This window comes from Chionomys nivalis, chromosome X, assembly GCF_950005125.1.
Source record: "Chionomys nivalis chromosome X, mChiNiv1.1, whole genome shotgun sequence".
NCBI classification, from domain to species: domain Eukaryota; kingdom Metazoa; phylum Chordata; class Mammalia; order Rodentia; family Cricetidae; genus Chionomys; species Chionomys nivalis.
The window spans coordinates 71,019,637-71,044,954 of record NC_080112.1 but is presented as its reverse complement, the minus strand read 5'-3'; the positions used below and the strand labels follow the sequence as shown (position 1 = coordinate 71,044,954).

The following is a 25,318-nucleotide window of genomic DNA, read 5'->3' as shown; positions in this document are numbered from 1 at the left end:
CAAATTATGTGAGTAGGCCATCAAGATGCCCAGGAATTTGGTTAAACATTTCTGGTTATGTCTGAAAGCATTTTTCTGTACGAGATTAGCTTTTAGGTCAGTAGACCAAGTAAAGAGATTGCCCTGTGCAGAGTAAGTAGACATTATCCAGTCCATTGAGGCACTGAGTAGAAGAAAATGCAAAGGAAGAATTCTCTCTCTTCTGACACCTCTGCCTCTCCCTCCCTAGTCTGACTGCGGAGCTATGACATTAGTCTTCTTCTGCCCTCAGACTGCATATGCATGCATGCTTTTTCCTTTCTTTGGAGAAACCTAACAAATACAACTGCCCAACTCATTCTGAGTCCAGCATTACCCTGATACCAGACCCAGCTGTGAATAACAGCAACAGCACCCACCAAGAACCATATAGTATAATGTAGCTTAGTTTTAGAACATCTGCTTAGCATGCATATGCCTCTGCATTTGATCCCTGGCACCACAAAAGAAGAAAAAGAAAGATTCAGAGCTGACTGTGGGGTACACAACTGTAATCCCAGCACTCTGGAGGTGCACCTACATATACACATGAACACATGCGTGTGTGCACAGACATGATATACACTAGCAAACATTCACTGTAAACATGTAGGAAAAAGTAAAGCCTTCATGTATTGTTAGCAGGAACCTAAAATATTGTTACCACTTTAGAAAACAGTCTGGCAGCCTCTTAAAAGTTAAAGTTACCAAGTAACCTAGGAATTCTCCTCTAAGGTGAATAACCACAAATGCTCCCATGAAAACTATATACAGATTCTCATAGCAGCACTGTTCACAAGAGCTTAAAGCAAAAATAACCCCAAGTGCCCACCAACTAATGTGTGGATAAACAAAAAGAATATCTAAACATGCATGCACACACACAGACACATTCCTTGGTATCCTTGGTACATTGATTCCAAGACCCTCAGAATACCAAATCTCAAGATGTTAAAGTCACTTATATAAAATGGCTCGGTATTTCAATATAGCCTTATGTACATCCTCCTGTATAATTTAAATAGTATATATTTTACAGCACCTAACAAAATGTAGGCACTAGGCAAATAGCTGTTATACTGTGTTTTCTAGACAATAGTAATGAAAGACTATATGTTCAGTGCAGATTTGTTTTTTCTGAATATTTTTAATCCATTTTGTTGAAACTGCAGGTGTGAAATAGGATGGATGGAAGGAACGAAGGAAAAATAGATCTGGAGGATATCAAGAGGCAACTCAATGTGTGTGTGTGTGTGTGTGTGTGTGTGTGTTTAGATTTTCTCTATTATTTGACTGTTTCTTCTTTGGGCTCTTGTAAGGATAAGCACAGTCGTAAACATAATAAGGTACTGATACAACATAGGTAAACCTTAAAAATCTACATCGAGTGAGGAAAAGACACAAAAGGCATTTATATAAATTGTCCAGAATCTGCACATCCATAGAAACGAAAAGCAGATTTATGGTTGCCAGGAGATGGAAGAAGGGGAAGTGAATGCCTAATGGACATGGGGCTTTCTTCTGGAGTCATGAAAATGATCTAGGATTAGATACTGGTTGCACAGCCATGTAAATATACTTCTTGTAAACGTACTAAATCATGTATGTAAAAGAGTGAATTACGTTTCGAAGGACAGAAGAACAGATTTGACTCATGGGTTGTTATTTGCTGACTCTGGGTCTAAAACAATGGCTTTTGAATCACACACAGCAGATTGGAGTCGAATTTTCAACCTACAAGCTCTGTGGCCTTGAACAAGTTACTTAATAGCTTTAAGCTTCACTTCTTTATATAATGGGACTATGTCCAGTACCCCCGTCTTATTGTGTGAGGATAAAGTTGAGTCAGATATAACTCTATGAAGTTAGTCTTCTCTCCAAGGCCTTGAGCTGGCCAGCTTTCAAAACACACAAATGAATAAAGGACTTAGCTCTGCCACTGATTCAGGATAACAAATAACAACAGCAGACCTTTTATACACATTTATTGTATATCAGATACTAGTCTAATTCCTTTTCAGCAATGTATCATATTCAACACATATAAAGTGTTATCAGCCTCATTTTCCATATGAAAAACTGAAGCATAGAAAAAATCACAGAAATAGCAAAAGGTAGACCCAAAATGAAAACCCAGGCAGTCAGGATCTAAGTTGACTGTGAACCATCATCATCAAGTTTAAAATAAATTCAGGGATATTAGTCCCATTTTTCCCTTTGATGTTTAAGTACACACTGACAACTCTGTTTCCTAGTACTTCATTGAGGGTGCATCCTAAGTCTCTAATGATGCTCTGCTAGAAAGCATATCCATCCATCTGTCCATCCATCCACTCCCGTATTCATCAACATGTACAAGCCCCCACCATGATCTCGGCCCTGTCAGAGATAAAAGACACATTATATCCTCCAAGACCCTCATGTATCAGTAAGTGAATTATAACCCCCAATGTTCTACACTTTAGTAGAGACTGTATGCAAGGGCGCAATGGAACATGAGAAGACCCCCCAGATGGCATGGAGTTAGGAAGGGAGAAGGGCCTGTCATCACTCCATGGAGGAAGCAGCAGCTGGAGATTTCAAGAGCCATGTGACTTACTGAGGTGAAAGAGGTCAGAATGAAATCAAGAATGAGGTTAAAGTATATATACAGGCTAAAAGGCTCGGGGTCCCTTGATAAAATGCGGGAAACATAGCTAAAAGCCTGGTTGCAGTAGGCAGGGGACATACCTGAAACAGCCCATAAAGACCCAAGTGTCAAGCAAGTTTGGTCCTGAACTCTGCAGCACTCCCTATCCCCCTTACCCTACTTTATTTTTCACTGCAATACTTATCAGCGTCTGCAGTGTTCTACAGCTGCTTGTAATTTACTGCATGTCTCCTCCCGCTAGAACAGTAGTTCTCCACCTGTGGATCGAGACCCCCTTTAGAGGTCACATCAGGCAGTCTGCATATCAGATATTTACATTACGATTCATAACAGTAGCAAAATTCCAGTTATGAAGTAGCAACGAAATAATTTCGTGCCTGGGGGTCAGCACCACATGAAGAACTGTTACTAAAGGATCACAGCACTAGGCAGGTTGAGAACCACCGATATTAAATGTGAGCTCCCTTGAGGACTTTACTTAGTGCTGTATCCCTTATGCTTACTACTGGTATTCTTTGGCCTTGGCAAGCTAAAGATACTCAGTATATATTCTTTAGTAAATGAATGAGTGGAATAAATGCACAAATTCATGTCCTAGGAACTCCCGGAAAGACAAAGACAGTTAACAAACATTGCCCAACCTCTGGGGGCACAGGCTAGCAAGAGACCTAGTAGACGGACGTGAACACCTATTCCTTGCTCTCTCTCCTTGTTGACTTTCTGACTTCTCTTTCAGAACTTTTGCACTGTCTTGTAACCATCCAAAATACTCTATCACTTCCACACATTTCTCTATGCCAGGCAGGACTTCTGCTTTCCAAAAGTGTCTCATGTCCCAGCATACACCTCCCACCTAAGTCTCCCCAAGCAAAATCCCATTCTCAGAGGTTCCTGCATGTGCTAGGTGGTAGTAACATGACCAAATTAATTTTTACCATGTGTGAACCCATGCCAGAGCAGTCTATGATACATAATTTTTAGTTTTTATTATGGTAACTTTTAAGCATATATGAAGGAGAGGAAAAATAAGGATAGTGGACCACCATGTACCTGCCTCCTCCTGGTTTCACCAGTTATCAACATCCACCATTTTTATTCTGTCCTCCATTTTTTTCTGCAAAGGACCAGTAAATGTGTGTTTCTAGTAGATAAGCGTCTAGGGTATGCTAGGAATTGAATCCATGACACATGCACTCTACCACCAAGCTACATTCCCATTCCAATAATGACCTTTACTTAATATAATCACAATACAATTATCAAATAGCATAATTAATAATATCACCTAATATTAGTGTCTGTCACATTTTGCCCAATAATCTAGGGGAAAATAACATTTTAATATAGATTTGTTCAAGCTGGAATCTAAACAAGACCAAAAAATTTTAGGTTCAAGGCTGGTTGGTAGAATTTCCAACCTCATGGAAAATGAGACTATTCATCTTGAAGCCTTGTAAACATTCCAGATTCTCTAACCTCAGGGGGCAGCCACCCGTTGGCCAGAGAAAACAGCCATTCAAGATCCACACTCCTGTTCAAATATATCTTCTGTTCCCTACCAAGGGGTAAAGGAACAGGGTGAGGAAAAAAGGGGGAGTCAAAGGAACACCATGCCTCCTGCTCACCCAACCCCAGTCCTGACCCCCAACTGGCTGACCTCAGACATCTCTGGTTTAGCTGTATAAAAATAAATCATAATCACACTCATTCCTGGGGGTGCTTGCCATTATGTCTAATTACACTACAGTACAATAATCACTATGAATATCATTAAATATGTGTCAGATTGACTTTGTCATGAGTGTTAGTTGATTTCAATACTAAACTGCACAGTTTTCAGAACTTGCAGCTCCTGGTCCCTCTTGGGAAGCAGGAGATCAGCTGTCGGCCAACCCACAGCCAAGCATCCCTTTCTGTAGTTTTCAGTCCAGTTGCCTGCCATGTGTGTCCACTTTGGGCAACCTGGTTCAGAGGTGCTGGCCTGCCCTTTCTCCCCAGGGACTGTAACACAGGAAGCTTCACCTGGCCTGGCTAACTCAGTCAATAGAGCACGATACTCTTAATCTCAGGGTCATGGGTTCAAGCCCTATGTTGGGTACCATTTGTTGGTAGAAGTTTCTGTCCTGCCCAATCCCCCAGCCATTCAGTCCCAAAGAAGCACACAGAGACTTATATTAACTATAAACTGTTTGGCCTATTAGCTATGGCTTATTAACTAGTTCTTACAATTTAAATTAATCCATAATTCTTGTCTATGTTTAGCCATGTGACTTGGTACCTTTTCTCAATGAGGCATTCTCATCTTGCTTCCTCTGCATCTGGCTTGTGACTGACTCTGTCCTACCTCTTCCCAGAATTCTCTCAGTCAGGTCACCCCACCTATACTTCCTGCCTGGCTACTGGCCAATCTGTGTTTTCTTAAACTAATATGAGTGACAAAATTTATGGTGTACAAGAGCATTCTCCCACAGCAACTGTACATCTAGGCTTGAGGCAGAGTAAGTTACACAGAAAGAAATGGCCAGACTAGCAAGAGCTTACAAATTTCACCAATACTACTTTTCCCCATCCACAGGGATATAAGTCAAGTTTATTGACTCATCTCATACCATATTTTCATTATTCTTCCCATTTTGGAATGTGAAATTAGCTGCTATGTCCAAAGCCATTGAGTTCATTGTTAGCAGAGTCAGACGAAGAATCTGAAGTTGCAGGTGATGAGCCAGAGCTGTAGAAGCCACAGCCCCATCAGACTCCACCCACAAGGCATTCCTCTATGGTAATGGGTGCATTGTAAATTTTCAAACCTACTCACTTGTGCTACTGGGCAACTCATAAGAATCAAGCCCTGGGAAGTTGAGTTGAGAGCCGGAGTGGGGAACAGCACTTTCCAGCTCACATTTGTTAGCTTGGAAAACTAAGTCGAGGCCTGTGCCAGGAAGCTGTCTAACGCTGTACCTCCTTGCATATTTTCTGGCCACTCCAGCAGAAAATTTGTCATTGCTTGCTGGCACCAAGGTAGTCACTAATCAGGTACACCCAGTGTTGAAGCAGGGATAATATAGCCGGAGGCCTAATGGGACTTCCCCCTGGATCCTGTACAAACCCAGTGAGTGAGTTCAGGCCATCTCTGTGTCCTGCTATGTGCTAAGAGAGCATCTTTGTTCCAGGTGGTTCTGGCTCCTAACAGCTGCACTCCTGGCCTAATGGGGAAGAAATGCCAGTAAACAGTAAGAGAGAGTGAAGCAGAGGGCTGCAAAAGGCCTTGTGGGGGCCCAAAGGAATAAACAGGGAATTATGCCTTTGGAGACTCAGTGAAGACTTCAAAGAGGTTACGATTGAGCTGAGTCTTGAAAAATGAGTTGTAATGGTTTAGGTGGAGAAGGGAGGTATGGGCATTCTTTGGAAAGGAGATAGTCAAAAAGCAGGGCGGTATGACAAACCATGAAGGAGCCCAGGATCCTTTTATAGCTGGAGAATAAAAAAGTGGCCATTAATGTACCTAGTAGCGTTAATAGTTTAAAGTCAGACTTCAAGGTGGACCATAACTCCTGCTTACTGGTTCTCTGTGAACTTCGCTTCCCTGCCTTGCTTTTATAACTGTCTGTTGTCCTTTTCTCAGGAAACTTAACTCCAAAAGCTGATCTAAAAGATGCTATTTCATTTTGATCATTATAAAATTGTGTGACATCACACTGGCCCCCTGAATGGCTTAACTCTGTGCTATTCCAGTTTTTTTTTTTTTTTTGAATTGCAAAAGAACTTTTCCCCCTTAGAGTCAAACCCAAGAAAGCTAAGCCTACTCCGGAAAAAAAAAGCATGGAATCTCTGCAGCCTCTGGACTCTGTGCTCGACTTTGGCTGCTTGCGTCTGTTTACCAAATGCTATATTTGTTTAGCTGCTAACTGTCATTTTCATTTGAGGGACATTAAAACTCTGTTGGTTGAGTGTGGCAAGGCAATGAATCATCCTTGTGTGGACTCTTAAATAAACCTAGGGGACAAGACTAAGTGTACCTTCGCTAATCAGTTGATGAGCAATGCTATAGAACCTTGAAGAGACACGACAGCAGACCTGCATTAGAGGCTTTTGTCAGGGAAGCCAAAGTCCTTCACTTGGCTAACCCCCTAGAGATTTTCTCCAGGTTTCTTCCTTTGATCCTTAGAAACAATTCTTGAAGGATGATGAGGTAGAGATTCATGTCCCCTTTTTATCAGTGAGGAGACTGAACCTTGAAGGATTAACTGATAGCAAGTGGCTCCCATGTTGGAAACCGAACTCTGGCAGCAGTTCTGAGGAGCCTTCCTGCAGTGAGTGGACCAGGGCACTCCTAACACCTTTATAGGACAGTCAGCCACACTAAGGCCACCTCTCTGGACCGGATTCTGCGTGCTCTTCACAGGGAGCTCTCCTTCAGTGGTACCTCCGGATGTTGGCCATGTTTGTCCCCAACCCATGCAGCAAGGAGATAAAGAGTGATAAAGAGCAGCCTTGGCAAGCAAATCCCCCTCTAAGACATAAGCCACTCACTCCCTTCTCACCAGCATGATCAAGTTCACCCTGTATAAATCTATTTTAGTGTATTTTAATTGCTTGTAAACTGAGTGTTTCCTGGATATGCCACTGACCATGAATAATGAGAGTCATTTCAGTGACTGGGTTTTCGAAAGTGAATGGGCAAGCAGACAAGAAGGGCTGCTGCTCAGAAGTGAGAGTCGTTTGTTAAAACCCGAGCAGGAGGGTTGCTCTCAGCCTTCCCCAGACTTGTTATGTTTTTGACATGATGGCACCAGAGCCGCCTGTTTTTCCGCTACTCTGGCTGCCCTTCATTTTTTTATGCATCTCTCATGTTAAGTAATGCCAGCTGTTGTCAACAACCAGGCACAACTGGCCACATGTCAGAGTCATTCATTCACCCAGCAAAACTAGACAGGCTAGTACAGATGTCAGGAATGCACCAAAAGCTAGGGCCCAGTCCCTCTGTGGGGCGGGCAATGCCTAGTAAAGGAAAGAGATGCATAAACAAACTGGCGCGCTGAAATGTGGTAAGTGTAGAACACTGGCCAGCGAGCTGGGAGATGATGGGAGGAACTGAGTCTATCATGGGACCTGGAACCATGTAGCAGAGAGCTAACCTTCAGCAGGGGATCAGGGGAGGCAGTGGAGTTGAGCAGATAAAAGAGTGGGAGAGACACTACAGTTCAATGGGTCCACAGAGAAAGGGCCTCAGACCAGCCTTGGTATAAGATAAGGCTTGAAAAGCCCATTGGCTGGAACAGACTGAAGGCCTTTGTGTGTCTTGTTTTTGCATTGGACTTGGCCTTGAAGTCAGTGGTGGAACCTAGGATAGTTCTTAAGCAAGAGGAATGACAAGATCAGTTCTGAATTTGTGACAGAAAACTCAAAGCCTGTGGGAATATAAGTTACAGGCTGACTCCAAGTGTATGATTTTATTTGGCTTCGTCTTCCCTATGGCCTACAGGAGCCCTTTGCCTGCACCTCTGCGGTAGCACTTCTTAGATCACAGCAATTGATCGTTCCGTTCACTCATGAGGACAGGACCTGAGTCTCATTCCTAAGCATATATGGGCATGCTTAGGAATCATACCTTACTCATCCTTTTGAAGACAGCTCTACTGCTTCCCATCTCCTCATGAATCCTTACCTATTGTCCAGTCCTCGCGCTCACAGTCTCCACTTCCCACTTCAGAATTCTCATCATCCTAGACAGGCAAGTGCCCTCTGCCATTCCCTTCATGTAGGTATTCTTGCCAATGTCTGCATTCCCTACTGCATGATACACCTTCAAGGCCATAAGCCTTCACCACCATTGTATCCTAGCACCTAGCACAGTGCATCTGCCAAGAGATTAGTATCCAGTGTTGTCAGAGTCTACAAAGTACATCAGGAGAGGATGGCAGTCCTGGGTGTGTCCCAGGCTCGTTCTATCTCTTCGCACACAGTTAGACAGAAGGGATTTATTTCATTTGTTTTTTTTTTTTGGGGGGGAAAAAAATCATTGTTCATCAAACAATGAAAAGATCACAGTGAGGGATATCTTGTAAGCCAGAGTATTGAAAGTATTTTGAAAGCAGAAAACCTACTGCCTCCAAACAAAGCATACGGACACTAACCTGGTCAGGGTCATAAATTCAAATCCTTGCTAAGGGGCCTGTTGCGTGGTGGGACTCACCCATGGTGCTGAGTGAACAAAGAAAGGTGGGCATTCTCCATGAAGGGAGTTAAACTGAATTAGGTCTACTTGGAACACATTAAGCTTTGTAGACCAAGAATTCAAGTTTTCCAGGTGGAAATATTGCGTGGATAATTTTAAATGCAAGTCAGAGAAGGGGGCAAATTTCACTGGGGCCCAGAGGTGCAAGGTCCCTGCCGAGATTTAATCAAAATGGCAACAGAAAATGTGTGCTCTTGCAGAAAGCAAAAGAGGCTGAAGATATGACCGAGAATTGAGCTGGAGATACAGATGAAGGGAGATGGTCTAGCCTGAGAAGGATGTGGAAGCAATGATGAACAGGGGTGAAGAGAATAGAAAGCAGAGGGGAGCTTGGCATGTGATGATAGGAGATCAAACATGATGAATAACAACTGAAAAGAAAACCTTACATTGAACAATTAGGTCACTATTGGTCCTTGATGCCTTCCCTCACCCTGCCCCCACCCCTGGCACAAGAATTAGAGACCATGCTCAGGAACGCACTCTACCACGGAGTTCTATTTCCAGTCCCTTTCAGCATGATTTTGAGATAGGATCTCACTAAGTTGCCCAGGCTGGCCTGGGACTCATTCTGGAGCCCAGGAAAATCCTGAGCTTGCAATCCTCTTGCCTCAGAATCCTGAGATTATAAGCTTACCATACCAGGCCTGGCTAACCACCAGTCTCCTAATACAATAATAGCAGATATAGATAGTACCAACTGACTTAAGCTCCACCCTCCCCACCTCACACCCCCCCCCCGTTTGTATACAAAAATTGAGTATGGTACATTTTCCTGATGAACCTAGACCCAGCCTCAGAATCCTCCTTAACACAGTGACTCCAGCAGCTCCTATCAATTAATGAGACCTGCCACTAAACTGTAACTTACCAGGGTATGGCGAAGAAGCAAAACTGCAGTGTGATGAAGTGTCTAAGAAATGAAGGGACCAAGGCATTGAGGAAAACGTATCAGGTAGCTTAGGGATATAGAAAGGGCAATTACTTGGCATAGTGTAAGGATTCAGCCAAGGTAATGGTTACTTATCCTCCAGCAGAATAAGTTTCCAAAGTCATCTCAGTATTTGTCCAGCAAACAAGCCAGATAAAACAATACCCCTATGTATTCCCATCTTTTATCCCCATCCTCGGCCAAAGGAAAGCTGAATGTAAAAAAAAACAAAAAAAGCTTCATGTGTAGGCTTGTTTCCAAACTATTCATTTGATCAGCAGAGACATATGCTATAACCAGAGTTGGCCCGGCATGTATTTATGAAGGAGGAATTCTCTCTAATAGTGGAAAGTTGAGGATCCACAGTGATGCAGGAAAGATATTAGTCTTGGCCAGGGTTCTTCCCCTAAAACCACGCCCTGAAGAAAATTTTGGCTTTCAGGGAAAACCCTAGAGAGGTACAATCCCCTACCTTTGTCTCTTCTGCCTGTTCCTCTCAGGTGTCGCGCATTTCCTATAAGCCAAGCACTGTTCATACTTTATATGAATTAACTCATTTTCTGTCATCTTGTCCTCCTTTCTTCCTGCCAGTTCCAGTTTCTCATTCCCCCTGCCCATTTTTCGTAGTTACTTTCACTTGATCCTTCTCTTGATCTCCCTGTCCCTCTTTCTGACTTCAGAGTTCCTGGAGACAGGCTGAGCTCTTCTGAACTCACCCACTTTGGTCAGACTCTGTACAGAAATTGATTTCACTCACTATCCATTCCGTTCAGAGCTCTATTTCTTTATGTGGTCGAAAGGCCTAAGAAGAAGGAAGAATATCTAGCACTAAATAATGCTGTTTGTTGAGAATTTTCTGGAAGACAGGTACTGTTCCCAGTTCTTTCTGTAAATCACCTCATTTATATTGTTGCAACAACCCTATAAACTGGCTTCTGTTATTTTCCCCACTTTGCAATCGAGAAAGCCAAGAGATGGAATAGGTGAAGAACTTCCCTTAGGTCACACAGTTAGGAAAGTGTACAACTGATGTTAAAGGTTAATCACACATGACTCCAGAAGTTTCTGTCTTTAGCTAATTCATTATTTGTGAACAACCCACTGGGCTGAAAGTCTGAAGCTATGGGTTCAAGCTTACAGCTGTGATGGCGTGAATAGTATTATCATTAGGATCTTGGACAAGCCACCTAACTGGTCCAGTGCTCCACACACTGAACATTTATTACCAATATTTTTTACATTGACATTTATTCCTGTTTCTCCTGTTATTATATCATTCTCTAGATTTCCATCTTAAGAACTGTCACTGAATCTTACATTTACTCCAGCATTTCTAGGGGCCATACATATAACAATGTATGCTTATATGTGTATACACATTGCTGTGCATTGGCTAGTTCAGGAACTCACTAGATAGTTCATTATGCAAACAGGCTATAGATACTAGCACAAGTCGCTTCTAAGTTCATTAGCTAATGAACTTGTTACTATTGGGCATATTCTCTGATTAAATATAAATAGTGCTCTAGTAAGATAACGTTTCTGAGTTTACCTGATGATCTTGCTTAATAAACTTCTTTCAATAGCAAAAGTTTTTTAAATTAATTTAAAAATTAATAAAAAAAAGAAAAAAGTGACTTAAACCATCAAAGTAAGGGCTGGGATAGAGGCTTATTTTGCATGTGCATGGTCCTGGATTCTATCCTCAGTACCATAAGAAAAAATATTGGAATAATAAAACTATTTCCATAACCTATTCACTCACCCTATCATTCATTCATTTAAACACACAGTTTTGGGGTATAAGCCTCAATATTAAGTGGCCACCAAGTAAGGTGAGGAGTGCAAATGGGATGTACCTGAAGTTGAGGTGCAAAACAGGTTTTCATTCTAGCACTAACAATCTGCCTTGTCTTCCATCCTCATGTCCACCTAACACCTTCTCTACAATAGCACATTTCACCCTAACCTCTGGGTCATGCTCTGGGTAGGCCTACCTTCCATCCTCTGCCTGCTACCAATTGCCTTTGATGTTCTGCTTCCTGCTGGTTCAATCTAGCAACTAATGGAGTTATTATTTTTGTTTGTTTGTGTTGAAAAGCCATGGCAATAAAATTTACTCCCAATAATACCACTGCAATTTTATGTCCTTAAAATGTACCATCAATGACATATGTAATAACCGAATTTCCTGTAAACAGAAATGTTTTTCTGGGAAAAAGCGGGCTTTTTTTGTTTCCATCCATGGTTGGATCTAGGTTCTTTGATGGAGTAATTGGAGATACAGGAAAGTTTGAGATGCATTTTATGAGACTGTGTTAGAGTTCAAAGTGCTCATATTATGTTATTCTGGTTCAGATGAGTTCTGTGCACAAGGTGATGCAGGACAAGAAGTGCTCTTTCTGGCCAAGGCCCAGGTTACAGTCAGAGGCACAATGTTCCCCAATGGAGAGAGACAGACAAAAGCCTCCGGTCTGTAAGAAAGATTGGCACTAACCCTAATTTGTCTTGATAGAATTAAAGATAATTTTTTAGAAAATGGTGGAATTTGAGTTAACAATTAGAAGTTTGAGAGTCACTCAGGATATTCCAGGAAGAGGGCTAGACAGAAGCAGTACCATTATTTCTCCACCTGGCTGGAAGATGAGGAGGCTGCTCTAGCCCCAGGGATGAGTTGCCAGTATAAGAAGCTGTAGCCCTTTAAGCATCTTCTTTACTGCTTCTGATCTGAGATTGCAAGAGGCTTCTGTTCACTGCGCCCTTTCTCTCTGCTGACTTTTTTGTCCTACTGTTCATGACTCTTCTCATCCCCCAAATATCCTTCTAAATATCACTCTTCTTCCAACGTGTGCCTTGCTCCTGTGTCGAGACTTCACTCTCACACACCACTGTCATGTCTTTAAGCCACCTGCCAGACGTCATGACCCAGGCGATACCCCCATTGTCATGTCAACCCCAACTGACACCAAGCCCATCTTCCCTTGGCCAGTCTTTCTCTGCTTACTAATTTACCTCAGTAACTCCGTTTCTGTCGGTGTCACTGAGATTCACCCACTCATCCTGACTCAAAATCTAGGAGTCAGCTCCACTCCTTGCCAAAGTCCCTTCCTCCACAGCCAACAAACTGCCAAATCCTGTTGAGTTTCCCTTTGGGGTATCTATCCTGTCTACTCCACCCCACAGCAACTATATGGTTCAAGTCCGCATTGCCTCTCCCCGAATACCACTGTGCTCACCTCTACACTAGTCGCCAGCCTTTCTGTGCTTGAACCTGCCCAGTGCTTATCACAGAAAGTTCTCTCTCCTCAACCTGAAGTCAAGGCTCTCTTTTTCCAACACTGGTGAGCTCATGGGCACTTGGTGGTCCCCACATACATCTTGATTCCATTTAACTAACCTCCACAATATATACCTCTCCACTGCCTATCTGCTGTCACCCCCATCCTTCAAGACCCGAATTCTCCCACAGGATGTGAACCACTGTGAAATCTCAGGCACACTTTAGTCTATTCGTGCAACAAATACAAATTGAGCACCTGTTTTCTGGCCTTTTTGCCAAGAGGCGTTGGTAATATAAAGATGCATGAGACAGTACTTTCTGCCTGTGATTCTTTGGTCTAGTGAGCCACAAAACAGAGAACTAAATCCAAATCTCCCTCAGGCTGCTCATGCCTCCATGTTGTAAGCTCTTTCCTCAATGTCTGAAAATATACTCAACATGTTCCCATCCTAAGTTTCGCTTCCCTAGCACCAGATCAAACTCCTTTTTTTTTGTTTGTTTGTTTGTTTTTTGTTTTTCGAGACAGGGTTTCTCTGTGGCTTTGGAGCCTGTCCTGGAACTAGCTCTTATAGACCAGGCTGGCCTCGAACTCACAGAGATCCGCCTGCCTCTGCCTCCCAAATGATGGGAATAAAGGCGTGCGCCACCACCGCCCGGCCTCTACCTCCTTTAAAATACACAAAGTCATCTTAATTCTCCTCTCCACTTCCTCCTGTCCAATCCTTACCCTTCTATGAGCAAGCCTCTGGCCACACCCTCCTTCCTGTGGACACATGAGGAAGATAATTTCAGCCTTCATTTCATTTAAACTCTCTGGGAGTAGCTAGAGAGATAATTCGTTAGTTAAGAGCACTGGTGCTCTTGCAGAAGGACCCAGGTTCAATTTCCAATACCCAAGAGGTAACTTACACTCCAGTTCCAGGCGATTCAATGCCCTCATGTGGCCTCCAAGGGCACTAGGCACACATATGTTGTACATACACACACGCAGGCAAAACACTCATGCACACAAAATAAAAATAAAATCTTTAAACCCTCTTAGAGATTTGAACTTGCTACCAGATCTGTTTCCACTCCCTCTGCCCACCCCAGACGTGTTCTGGCATGACATGATTTTTATCCTTGACACTCATCTCTCTTGTTGCAGGGCCCCCACCCTACTGGCCAAGGCAATCTTCTCTGCTTCCTTAGCTTTGCTGTCACTGTTCGTCCCCAAATCTGTAATACATGTGGCGTCAGAGGTCTAGCCTCCCCTTACACTGAGCCTACTATCTTACATAGACCGCTGTGGCTGGGATCCTGACCCGGCATGTGCTCCCTACTGGAATCACCCCTCACACCCCCAAACCTTCTGCTGGGTCCACAGGCTGGATCTTCTTACTGTTCCTCCCTGGAGGCCAGAAATCTTTCACTCCTCTTTTCCTTAGTCCCCGCATGCAAGTTACTGTTTCATCCTGGTGATATTATCTTTGAAGTTTTTTTTCCCTTTTCATTCCTCCCACAGTGTCCCTGTCCCAGTTCTATGAGCAGCCCTCAGGGCTGTAGCACCAGCTTGCTAACTGGTGACCCTACTCACATTCATTCCTCAAATTCCAACAGTCTCCACATGGGAGCCAGTGAGCCCTCTCATGCGCACCGATATCCCATTCACTTCCTGTGTCTCCTCCAAGCTTCTACTCAGTATCCCACAAGTATTTATTTACCGCCCATGAAGTGCAAGTATTGTTTTAAGAACTGGCAATATGGCAGGGAACAAAACAATGTTCTGCCTTCATGGAGCTACTAGTCTGAGGTAAAGGCATGACTTGGCAGGGCCTACCACGCAGTTCTTGCTCGCCTCCTAGTCTGCTGGCCTACAGATAATTATACCTAATTTGGTGTTCTTCTGCTTCAGGCTCCTTGCCATTGCTGGACTCTGCTGGGGACTATCTCCTCCCCACCTGTATCCTCCTTGGCCAGACCCTCCACATGCAGTCCCTCTGGTGCACTTTACAGAGGTGATCTCCAGGAAAACATAGTCTCAAATCTTAGCTTTGGGCACAATATCTGTGCTCTGATCTCATCTTAAAATGGAAGCAATGATACATACCATATAGGTTGGCTGTGAAAATGGAGTTCCGTCCATAAGAATGCTTAGGTACTTTAGGTGCATGACAGATAGTAAGCCTGTCATAAACACTGCCTGCCATTACTTTTATTTCAGCATTGTTATTGTCATGTTATTATTGTACCACTCATCTCACTGCTCTGCAGTTCTCTCCCCGATTAAGCATTCCTTATTGTCTTTGTACCCTAGTGACTAACCTACTCCAGCATATTACTAAGTCGGAGTTACTAAGTGTTAAGGGGAAGATAGAAAGGTCAGCTGATTTGGGTCTGTGGCTTGGGTTTCCTGTGACCAAGCAGGATTATGGTAGAATAACAACCTCAAAGGCTCCCACTGCTATCTTTTTGACCAAGGATCTAATTGTGTGCTGTTTTCATTGTGTGCACAAGAGCTGCAAAGGATTGAGCAAGAATGGAGAATTAAATTGGGTTGAACTGAACTGGAGACAAACTATTTACATTCCTTTATTCATTGACTCGTGGGGTCAAGACTCAGACCCTTAAAGCAGCCATTACCTTCAACCCCCCAGCCCTTTGCCCCGCTGCATACCTTCCATTTGCCCTGACTCCACACTACCATGTTCCCCTCAACTGTTTCCACTGCAGCCCAGGAAGCAAAAGGAGTGCTGCAGGAAGAGGGGAAGGGGTGGAGAGGGGTTAGCACCTCCCTTCTTCCTTTGCTGAGATCAAAGCCAGTGTGTTCCCTTGAAGGTCGGCTAGCCCCTTTCATCTCCTGCCCCACCTGCCTGGTTGGGACTGCAGTGTGCCCATTTCCTTTTCTCCTGGAGCTGGAGGGCAGTTCTAGGGTGGGGTCATAAGCTATTTCCAGTGCTAGCCAAATCCCTCTACCTCAACATCTTTTCTGTGTACCATGATCATGTTTCCTCTCCACCTCAACAATCAGTAAGAAGCCGCAAGTAACTATGAGGGAAGTCAGTTCCTCGGCTGGCCCTAGGCTAACCCAATGGCTGAAGCAAGTGAGGGGGCCAGAAGACTTGGTCTGGAAGAAGGAACAGGCTCTTCTTTCTACGCCTCACCCCTGAGCACTTCGCCCCACATTCCTCAGAATCTAGAGGGGACAGAGTTAAGCAAGGGCCTCTTGCCCCCAGGAGAGAAGAATTCACATTTATCAGAGTCTTACTATATCCCAGGCTCCAGGTTGGGTCCTTTGATAGATATTATCTCCTAACAGCCCAAACAGGTCAGTATTTATCATCCCTGGGGTGGAAATGACGAAACAGAGATTACCAAGCTTACCCCAGGCACACAGCTAAATCCAGGCGCCAAATTCCAGCTGTCCCTGACCCCAACGCCAGTGCTCACCCTGTCACGTTGTCTCTAAAGCCCAGGAAAGCTGTGCTGAGGTGACTCTGAATTATTCCACACAATTAACCAGACACCTAGGTAAACCCTTGGCAAATTAGCTTGACTCAACATACATCTAAGGGAAAGCATTGGCAACTTGAGTTTGACTCTCTGGGCTGTGCAACGAGAACATGACAGAGTTGGTAGTCTAGCAGAGAGGATCTAACAAGTGCAAAGAGAACATGACAGAGTTGGTAGTCTAGCAGAGAGGATCTAACAAGTGCAAAGAGAACATGACAGAGTTGGTAGTCTAGCAGAGAGGATCTAACAAGTGCAAAGAGAACATGACAGAGTTGGTAGTGCAAAGAGAACATGACAGAGTTGGTAGTCTAGCAGAGAGGATTTAACAAGTGCAAACGTAGAACACAGGAACAGGGGCTTTAAATACAGCCTACAGTTTCAGTTGGCCTCACCCAAGCAAAACCTCCAAGACTGGAAGCAGCCAGCTGCCATGCATAACTGGCTTCCAACTTTCTTTCTTTTTTTTTTTTTTTTTTTTTTTTTTTTTGAGACAGGGTTTCTCCGTAGCTTTGGAGCCTATCCTGGAACTAGCTCTTGTAGACCAGGCTGGCCTCGAACTCACAGAGATCCGCCTGCCTCTGCCTCCCATGTGCTGGGATTAAAGGCGTGCGCCACCACCGCCCGGCTAACAGGGATTTTCTTAAACCATCTGAGTTGCCCTGAGGCCAAGAATAGTGCAATTTAGCAGGACCTGAGAATGAGTATTTGATTGGCAAAGGTAGAGAGAAGTTTAGGAACCCAGTCTTGGGTCTTGGCTGTTACCTGCAGTCAGTCAGTCTGCTTCAGCAAAGACTGTTTTTTTTTTTTTTTTTTTTTAATGACTATGTCCCATGTGTGGCTCAGTCAGTTAAAGCCAGGTGCAAATGAAGCCAGGATAAGAGGCTTAATCCTAGTAGAGCTGTTTTGTCACAGGCCAGGTAGGTCTGGCCCCAGCTGACCAAGTGGTTAGCAGCCCTGTGCTATTTGCCAAAGGGGACTAAAGTGTGGGCAATCACAGTAGGCGTTCAAGTGAGAACGTGCTGTTCCAAACCGGGGTCTGCAGACAAGCAGCTTACAGCCTGCCTTGCTGACCAAGGAGCCGCTGTGTCAGCCTTGCATACGGAGGCAGCAGTGGCTCCTTTTATATCTTGCCTAGGCACCCTGCCTCATATTTTTCTAGTGCTGTGATGCCAACGGTGTGGGTCTCCCTGAAGAGCTGCTTTGATGCAGCTGCCTGTATTCTGTGGCTCTAAGCCTGTCTTTCCATTCCCATGAGATGAGCACATCACTTGACACTCCTCAGGAGAAGAGGCCGCCACACCTGTTTAAAGCCTTCTCTTCTACAACTTGAAGTGAGGGGCCCTCCTTGGCTAAAAATAAATGCTTCTCGAGTTTCTTCAGCCGCGATGGGAGGGGGTAGTTTCTGCATGTGTCCCCTACCGTACCCCAGGTAACCCTGCTTTTCTCTTTCATGTAGGGATTTGATAAAGACAATCTCTACTCAAGGTAGTTTCCCTCTCCATAATTTGTCAGGAATCACAGAGTAAATCTCTCTGGCAAGGGCTGAATGCCTGTCCCTTTCTGGGCCAATTCACATACATGGTGCGAGAAGCACTGGCACAGTCTTGGGCCTTTTCCTTTCAATTAAACGTGTAGAGTATTCATTCTTCCATGGTATGCAAAAGCTATCTTCCCCATGAAATTAATCTCATGGATTCCACAAAGACACTGTTAGAATCTCCAGATTGTTCCCCAACATCTCCCACGGTGCCAGATGTATGTACAGCCAGACTTCTAACAAGAATAATGTAAATGACAGTAGCAATAACTGTGGGTTCTTTGAATGGCAACAAAGTCACAGCATAGCAAGATCCCCGTTTCCATGCCTGCTATATATACTGCTTGAGGTTTTGTTTTATTTTGTTTTCAGGGAATTTGGATTCCCTGGTTTACTTACAACCTAACAATGTCACTATTGAAACACATCGTGTTAAGGACCATATGCTCTCTCTCCAGAGAGTGCACACAAATACTACTTCTGTTAAAAAAAAAAACACACACACACACAAAACAGAAATCGTAGCTTTGCATATTTCCCATTCAAAGACGGATCCCGTTTGAATGGTTCCCTTTGTCACAGAGTTTTTCCCCAAGTGGGCCCTAACAGAAGCTAAATCAGATATCGCGACTTACCAAAGGTCACAAGGGGTCATCTAGTGAGCTAGAAATAGAATCCACAAGCCTTTATTTTGATTCCTTGACTTTAAAAACATAAATTTCACTATAAAGAAAGAAAAACTTAGTAGACTTACTTGCCATTCCTGGAGCAAGCATTCCAAGGCTAATGAATGGGCTGTGAGGGTAAGAGATTACTAAAACTCTGCCTGCCTTCAGAGAGTTCTTCACAGTGGAGAGAGGGGAGGGTAGTCACTGTTGAAAAGTCTCTATCCAGTGCATATGAATACCTAGAGGACCCTCCATGCAGCTGCCACCATGACCTGCATATGACATGCAAGCCAGCACTGTCTATCTGAAGGGGGGGGGGGTGTAAGAGAGGCACCGGCAGAATGCTCTGGCGGTTGGCAGAGAACGAAGGACAGCTTTATGAAGGAAGTGACATTTGAGCTGTGCCTGGAAGATGGGGAGGTTTTTCCACAGGCAGCATGGATTGGGGGTACAAAAAAAGCCATGAGTTCTAAGTAAGAAGAAAGCATGGAGAGAGCTCAGTGGGCTAGCAGGCTAGAGCGTGAAGGGCTATGGCTGGAGCAAAGCAGCTGAAGCGTAAGCAGAGGGGCCCTTGACAACAAGCTCCCAAATTACATTGTGGCTGTCACTGAAGGGCTGAATGAGTGAGCACTGTGATGGACAGAACTTCCTGCCACATCATGCCACTCTGCCCTTAGAGGCTGCCCTGGCCTTGTCAGGCATGGTGAGCTTCGTTCGATTGTCCTGTTTGTATGTGGTTTGGTTTGGACATTTTATGTGGTTTTGTTTGGGTTTTAGCCTTTCTCTTTTCCTTACAGTTTTTCACAGCATATGGTCCTGATTATGTGCTGGAAATCACGCCAAGCTGCCGGCCAGACCGCAATGAGCCCCAGCGAATCCAGCAAATCCTCAACTACATCAAAGGTGAGCGCCACCCTCCAGTCCTGCCCTCCTTATTCCACCCAGTGTGGGGTGGCCTGCCGCTGGGGGCTTCCTCAAATACCATTTGTCTTTTGGCAACTAATCATTCCACTTCTTGGAAAGGAATCCTCTTTTTGGCCTGACATCTTGTAGCCTGAATTCTACACAAGCCACTCTGGTTGAGATTGTCACTTGGCTGGCTAATGTCACCTTCAGAAGAACAAAAGGTTCAGCTTTAAGACACTTCCAAGGAAAAATCAGTTCTAAAATATTCTGGGAGCCTTTTTCTTTGAAAAGGCCAACAGTAAAACCATCTTTAAGGGCTAGGGTTATGTGGCTCAGGGGCAGAGCATTTGCCTGCCATACTATCTCCGACACTGTGAAAAAGCAAAGCAAAACAGAAAAACTCTTTAAGTTTAGGGAAGTTCAAGTGAATTTAAACTTGAGGGGTTGAGATAGCAAAGGAATTTCTCCCCCAGACGTTCTCTTGCAGCATGGTCTAGGAGAGCAATGAGAGTCTATGAAAGTCCAGTGATTAATCAGTAGAGCTGCTGCCCTCTACCCCTCCCCCAAGTTATTCTGACCCAGGATAGAGAGGATGGTAGTCAGGCTCTACAGTCCACCAGTTCTTTGGGGGTTCTTCCCTCAGCTTTGCTTTACAGCGCCCCTCCCCGCTTCTCGGATGCTTCTTTAAGACTTGCTTCTCATCTGTCGTTTGTTTTACGTATTTAGAACAATCATTTTTCTGTTAACTGAGAGAAAGTGTGTGTGTGTGTGTGTGTGTGTGTGTGTGTGTGTGTGTGTGTGTGTGTTTGAATCTTATTTGCAGAGTTAAGAGGTCATGGATATCATATTGCCTATTCCAAAGAGTGAAATTCTCTTGTTTATTCATAAAATGACAACGACAGTGCCAGATCTCCCACTCTGACTCCTCCTGGGAGTGTAATCGTGTCTGAAGAGGCCAGCTAAAAGCTGGGGTTCATCTAAGGGAGTGTGCCATAGTCTGAGGGTCTTTGCTGAAGGCTGTGCTCACTAGCAGAGTGTACTTGGTGGCAACAGCAAAGCCTGTGGTAAGGACTATATTTCCTAGGCTCTTTTGACCTGAAAAAATTTTCTGTGCTAATGAGCCTTAGACCCTCAGTTACGCTCATAGCTCTCTGCCTCTTGTAATATCCTGCAACCCAACCTTCTTCTGCCTCTAATGTTTGAAATCACCTTCCTCTGATCTCCCAATGGCGGCTACCAATTCTATACGTCCTTACTGTCTATCAATCTTCCTCCCTTCTCCAGTCTTTTTTGTTTTTTTGTTTTGTTTTGTTTTTTTGCTTTTCTTTTGTTTTCTTTATTTTTTCAAGACAGGGTTTCTTTGTAGATTTGGAGCCTGTCCTGGAACTAGCTCTTTGTAGACCAGGCTGGCCTCGAACTCACACCACCGCCTGGCCCTTCTCTAGTCATTAAGGCTTCTAAATTCCTTCTGTTGCTGACTCTCCTCACTGTGCTACAATCTGGATGGAGACTGGAGATCTGCGCCCTTCCCCCTGGTTTCCCTCTGCTCCTCTGATCCAGAAAATGGTCCCCATTTCCCTTAAGATTGAATGTGGACTAGTTTCTCTTGTTACTCTTTCTCCTGCCTTACCATTTTCCTATCCAGGCTCTAAATTCTGGGAGCACCCAGACAAAGCACCAAAAACAGAAAGCACACACACACTACCAGACTTCCCTGCTCCTACCTCAGCTGTGTGCGTGCATGTATGCCCTGGCCTCCCTACACACACTCCCAGGCACGTCACTCCAGACAGTGGTGACGTTTGCTGCTGTGGAAACGAAATGACAAACAAGAGAAGACGTGAGAAAGGTAATGTAGATGAGCTAGAAAAGGAACCTGAGTGAGGAGTAGGTGAGGGTGGATCGAGATTAAAAGTGATGCTAAGGGTTAGTTAAAACAAGAATAATACAGTCCAGAGGACACGGAAGTCGCGTTTTTGAACTGTATTAGCCAATGAAGGCAGTATTGGGATAATAACACAATGAACTTCAGCAGGGAGAAAGCATCTAATCCAGGAACTGGGTTCTCAAAAGGGGCTGCATGCAAGCAAAACGAGATGTAGCTTTAACAGCATTCTGTCTAAAAGAGAATTAGAGACAGTCGTTGACACAGAGTTCAGTATGAGTCACCGGGTCAAGGTGGCCTCCAGAGATGCTAATACAGTATAGACCTCACTTTAAAAGGGCTCTAGACAAATAGGAACAATGTTGCAGGAGGTCAGCCAGTCCCGGGGAAGCACTGGAGCCCAAACTCCAAGAGGTCTGCTTAGAGGAGCTGGGGCTTTCTGGAGAAGAGAAAACTCTAGGGGGGACATCAACCCTGCCTCATGTCTCTTGACAGCGAGGCTGTCACAGAACAGGACAGGGCCTAACTGGCGGGAGGGCACAGGGGTGGACGCACGGATGGATGTCATAAAAGGACTGATTTTCATTCAGAAGCAGGAGGAGTTTGCAACGATTAGAGCTATCTAAAATGGAACAGGGTGTCCAGAAGAGAATGAGGGCTGTCATTAGAGATGGAGGGAGGGGGGGGTAGAGGATGACTTGGCTAGGAGGGCCCCTACCTTGGGAGAGGGCTCCTTCGGATGCCAAGATCCAGGACATTCTACATTGCAACCAGCATAGAGAGAATGAAAAGGATCTGGTGAGAGCTTAGCTTGGCTGATGAGTCACTGTGTTGGGTTGGGAGGGGACGCTGAGTGGAGGAAAGAACTGACATGGAGAGGCGAAGTCAATAAGAACAGGTGACAAGGAACCAGGAAGGTGGGCGGCAAGGACAGTGAATATAGAATACCAGAAGTGTTCAGATTTTCTTCACGGTTCTGTCCCTGTTACAGAGTCTTTGTGTCCCTAGCCGTGCAAATTAACAAAGCGCAGGAATCCAGAACTGAAAAGAAAATGCATCTCAGCCTAGAAGAATTGAGGCTAGAAAGAAATCTAAATGCTGTTCAAAATGGCCAAGCTAACCTGCTCTACTGATACTGTGCCCCTCAGCCTAGTGACGCAGGCTGCCATCAGATAGTGTGTTGCCATGACAATGGTCAGTGTGGAAAGGCTTTTGAGTTTTCTGTATTCTGAAAGATTTCCTTAACCTGCCTTCAAGACTGTCATTTGTTCTTGCATATAAAAAAACCTCCGTGACGCTGGCTGATCCTCACTGTGCCTCCCCCATCCCATTAAAAACCAAGAGCAGGGTACAGGTCCCGGGCTGTTTAGGGAAGGTGAGAAACCATGGAGGGGGTAGACGGATTCAACCGCTTTGCAAGGGAATTTATCCCCAGCATGTCTGTCTAGTTGAACTTGTTCAGCCTTGGGTGGTTTTTTTTTTGTTTGTTTGTTTGTTTGGTTGGTTGGTTGGTTTGGTTTGGTTTTTCTGTTTTCTCACTACAGCACTTAGAAACATGGATAATGCGATTTTAGCCTATTGGAACTCAAAGCCCAGAAGATTCCTCTTTACTGAGTTACATGCATTCTACATACCACAGGGGAACTGAAGGCAGAAGCAAATGTAGATTGCACCTAGCCCATCTTTTCTGCCCTTCAGTTCTAATGAAAGAAAGAAAAAAGACAAAAATAAAAAAAAAAGAGAGAAAGTCAACTTAAGTTACTCACTTTAGACCCAGCATAGAAAAGGTCTGTTTGCTTGAGCTTCTTGTGCCAGTGAACATCCTAAAGGCCTACTTCACTGGTCCCAAGAAAGTTCACATTAGAGAGTGCATGACTGAACATAGCTCATGACTGCTAGTGTGAAATCGTCCTTGCCCCATCTCCACATGCTTGGAGTTGTTTGCCTTTCCTCTGGTTAACATACTCCAAAGGAATTAGCTCATAGTGAACCTTCCAGAGTTGGAACAGTGCTGATGTGATCAGTCCCTAGAGGGGCCCAGCTAGCTCTGCACGGGGAAATGGGCTAGAGGTAGGAGCTTTGCTGCACTGTAGTACCAATGGCATTTGAAGCAAGTAGGGGCCACTTGGGGCCCTGAGCTTCATGTTTCAGCCAGATTCAACTGGCTACAAAGAGGGGAGGGAGCACTATGCGCTTGTATGTGGAGGAATTAACACTGGAGGTTTCAACACATGCTTAGGGTTCCCAGAACTTGTCTTGAGATACAGGGGAAAAAATGAGTGGGATCAAGAGAAAAGGAGGAAGAAAGGGAGAGGAGGAATGTACGAGAGGGAAAAACAAGGACTTTGTACACCTGCCCTTTCCAGTCCTTGCTGAAGAAAACAACCACCTCTACAGGGCAGGCTGGGGCGGGACCAACAGACGGGTCTAAGTGTGCAGAGAGAAGGCACAAGTGAAATAATGAGAATAATGGCTACTATGTCTCTTCTAGATGAAGAAACCAAGGCTCAGGGAGAATAAGTGACTTAGTCAAGCTCCCTTTGTTCAGCAAGTTCTTACTAAGCACTTCAGTGTGAGTCACATGCTATGAGGGCTAGCACAGACATTTGAACCCAGGGCTGTCTTAGCGGGAACTTAGGAGTCAGTCTCTGGCCTTTTTGGATCCCCTCCTCCACTCGGCGGCATTGCCCTGTCAACTCTACTGGCCATCCCTGTGTGCTTTATCCAGTGGCCCCACCCCCAGTAAACCCCGCTCAGTGCACACTGCTTACCCTGCTCCTTCCGTGCAGCTGATCCACAGCACCCGAAATCACATGTCTCCCTAGAAACAAAAGGAAAATGCCTATGAGCAGCCCCGAAAGTTCTGACCCCTGAGCCATGCCTTTTGGTGCTCCCCAGACCTCCACCCACACCATGCCTCCATCAGCTTCACCAAGCTGAACTCTGGAGCTTTGAACTCCATTCTGAGTTAAGTAGAGAAGGACAGGGGACAGAAGGAGCTAGCGCCACAGCTGCCGCCCCCTCCAGTGTGCTGTGGTGGCCGGCTCTAGTCCGCTGTTTACAGCTCCACAGCCCCATACTGAGACCCTTTGCACATCTGCTGCTAATGTCCTTCGGAGAGCTAGTGTATAGGGGAATCAAGGAAAACGCACCCCCTGTTCAGCCTGAAGTCTGGAGGTAGCATCCATCTATGGGTTGGCAATGAGGCTCAGACTTCAAGGACTGCTGGAGCCCTCAGCTCAAAGCAGCTCAGCTCTGCCTGAAGAGACACTACCCCAAAGAAATAAGGCTTCCCCACACACCCATTCTTGCTGCCTGGAGCAGAAAGAGGGGGTAGGAGGCAGAGTTGATTCCAAGGATAGATTGAGCATTTGCATTCCAGTTTCTTGGAAGAACTTTGGAGCAGGATTGGTGGAAATCCTGAGCCAGTTTGTCTGGTTTTAAGTAAAGATCTCTGACATCTAGGCCTTATCTCCCCTTCCCACTCCCTCCCCACCCCCCACTGTTGTTTCTTCTCCAGGAGCTGGCCACCTGCTTGCACTTTCCCACTGAGCAGACTCCTCTCCTTACTTCACTAAACAAAATAAGAAAGGGACGCTTTATTGTGGATTTTATTGCAAAATAAGTTACAAAAATGGCATGCAAAATTTTTCAAATTCTAAAAAAAAAAAAGGAGGCTAATCCCCAAAGTTACAATAAATTAGCAGCTTAAATTC

At 44.7% G+C, this 25,318-nt stretch overlaps 1 protein-coding gene across 2 annotated transcripts in view; it reads left to right on the top strand.

The window, feature by feature from the left end:
• The window catches only part of Hdac8 (histone deacetylase 8), a 220,145-nt gene that overhangs the window by 177,507 nt on the left and 17,320 nt on the right, over window positions 1–25,318 (top strand). For both annotated transcript variants that reach the window (XM_057759662.1, XM_057759660.1), the window contains one exon: window positions 19,609–19,714. In XM_057759662.1, coding sequence (XP_057615645.1) covers window positions 19,609–19,714 — 106 coding nt within the window. The remainder of the gene's footprint in view (window positions 1–19,608; window positions 19,715–25,318) is intronic.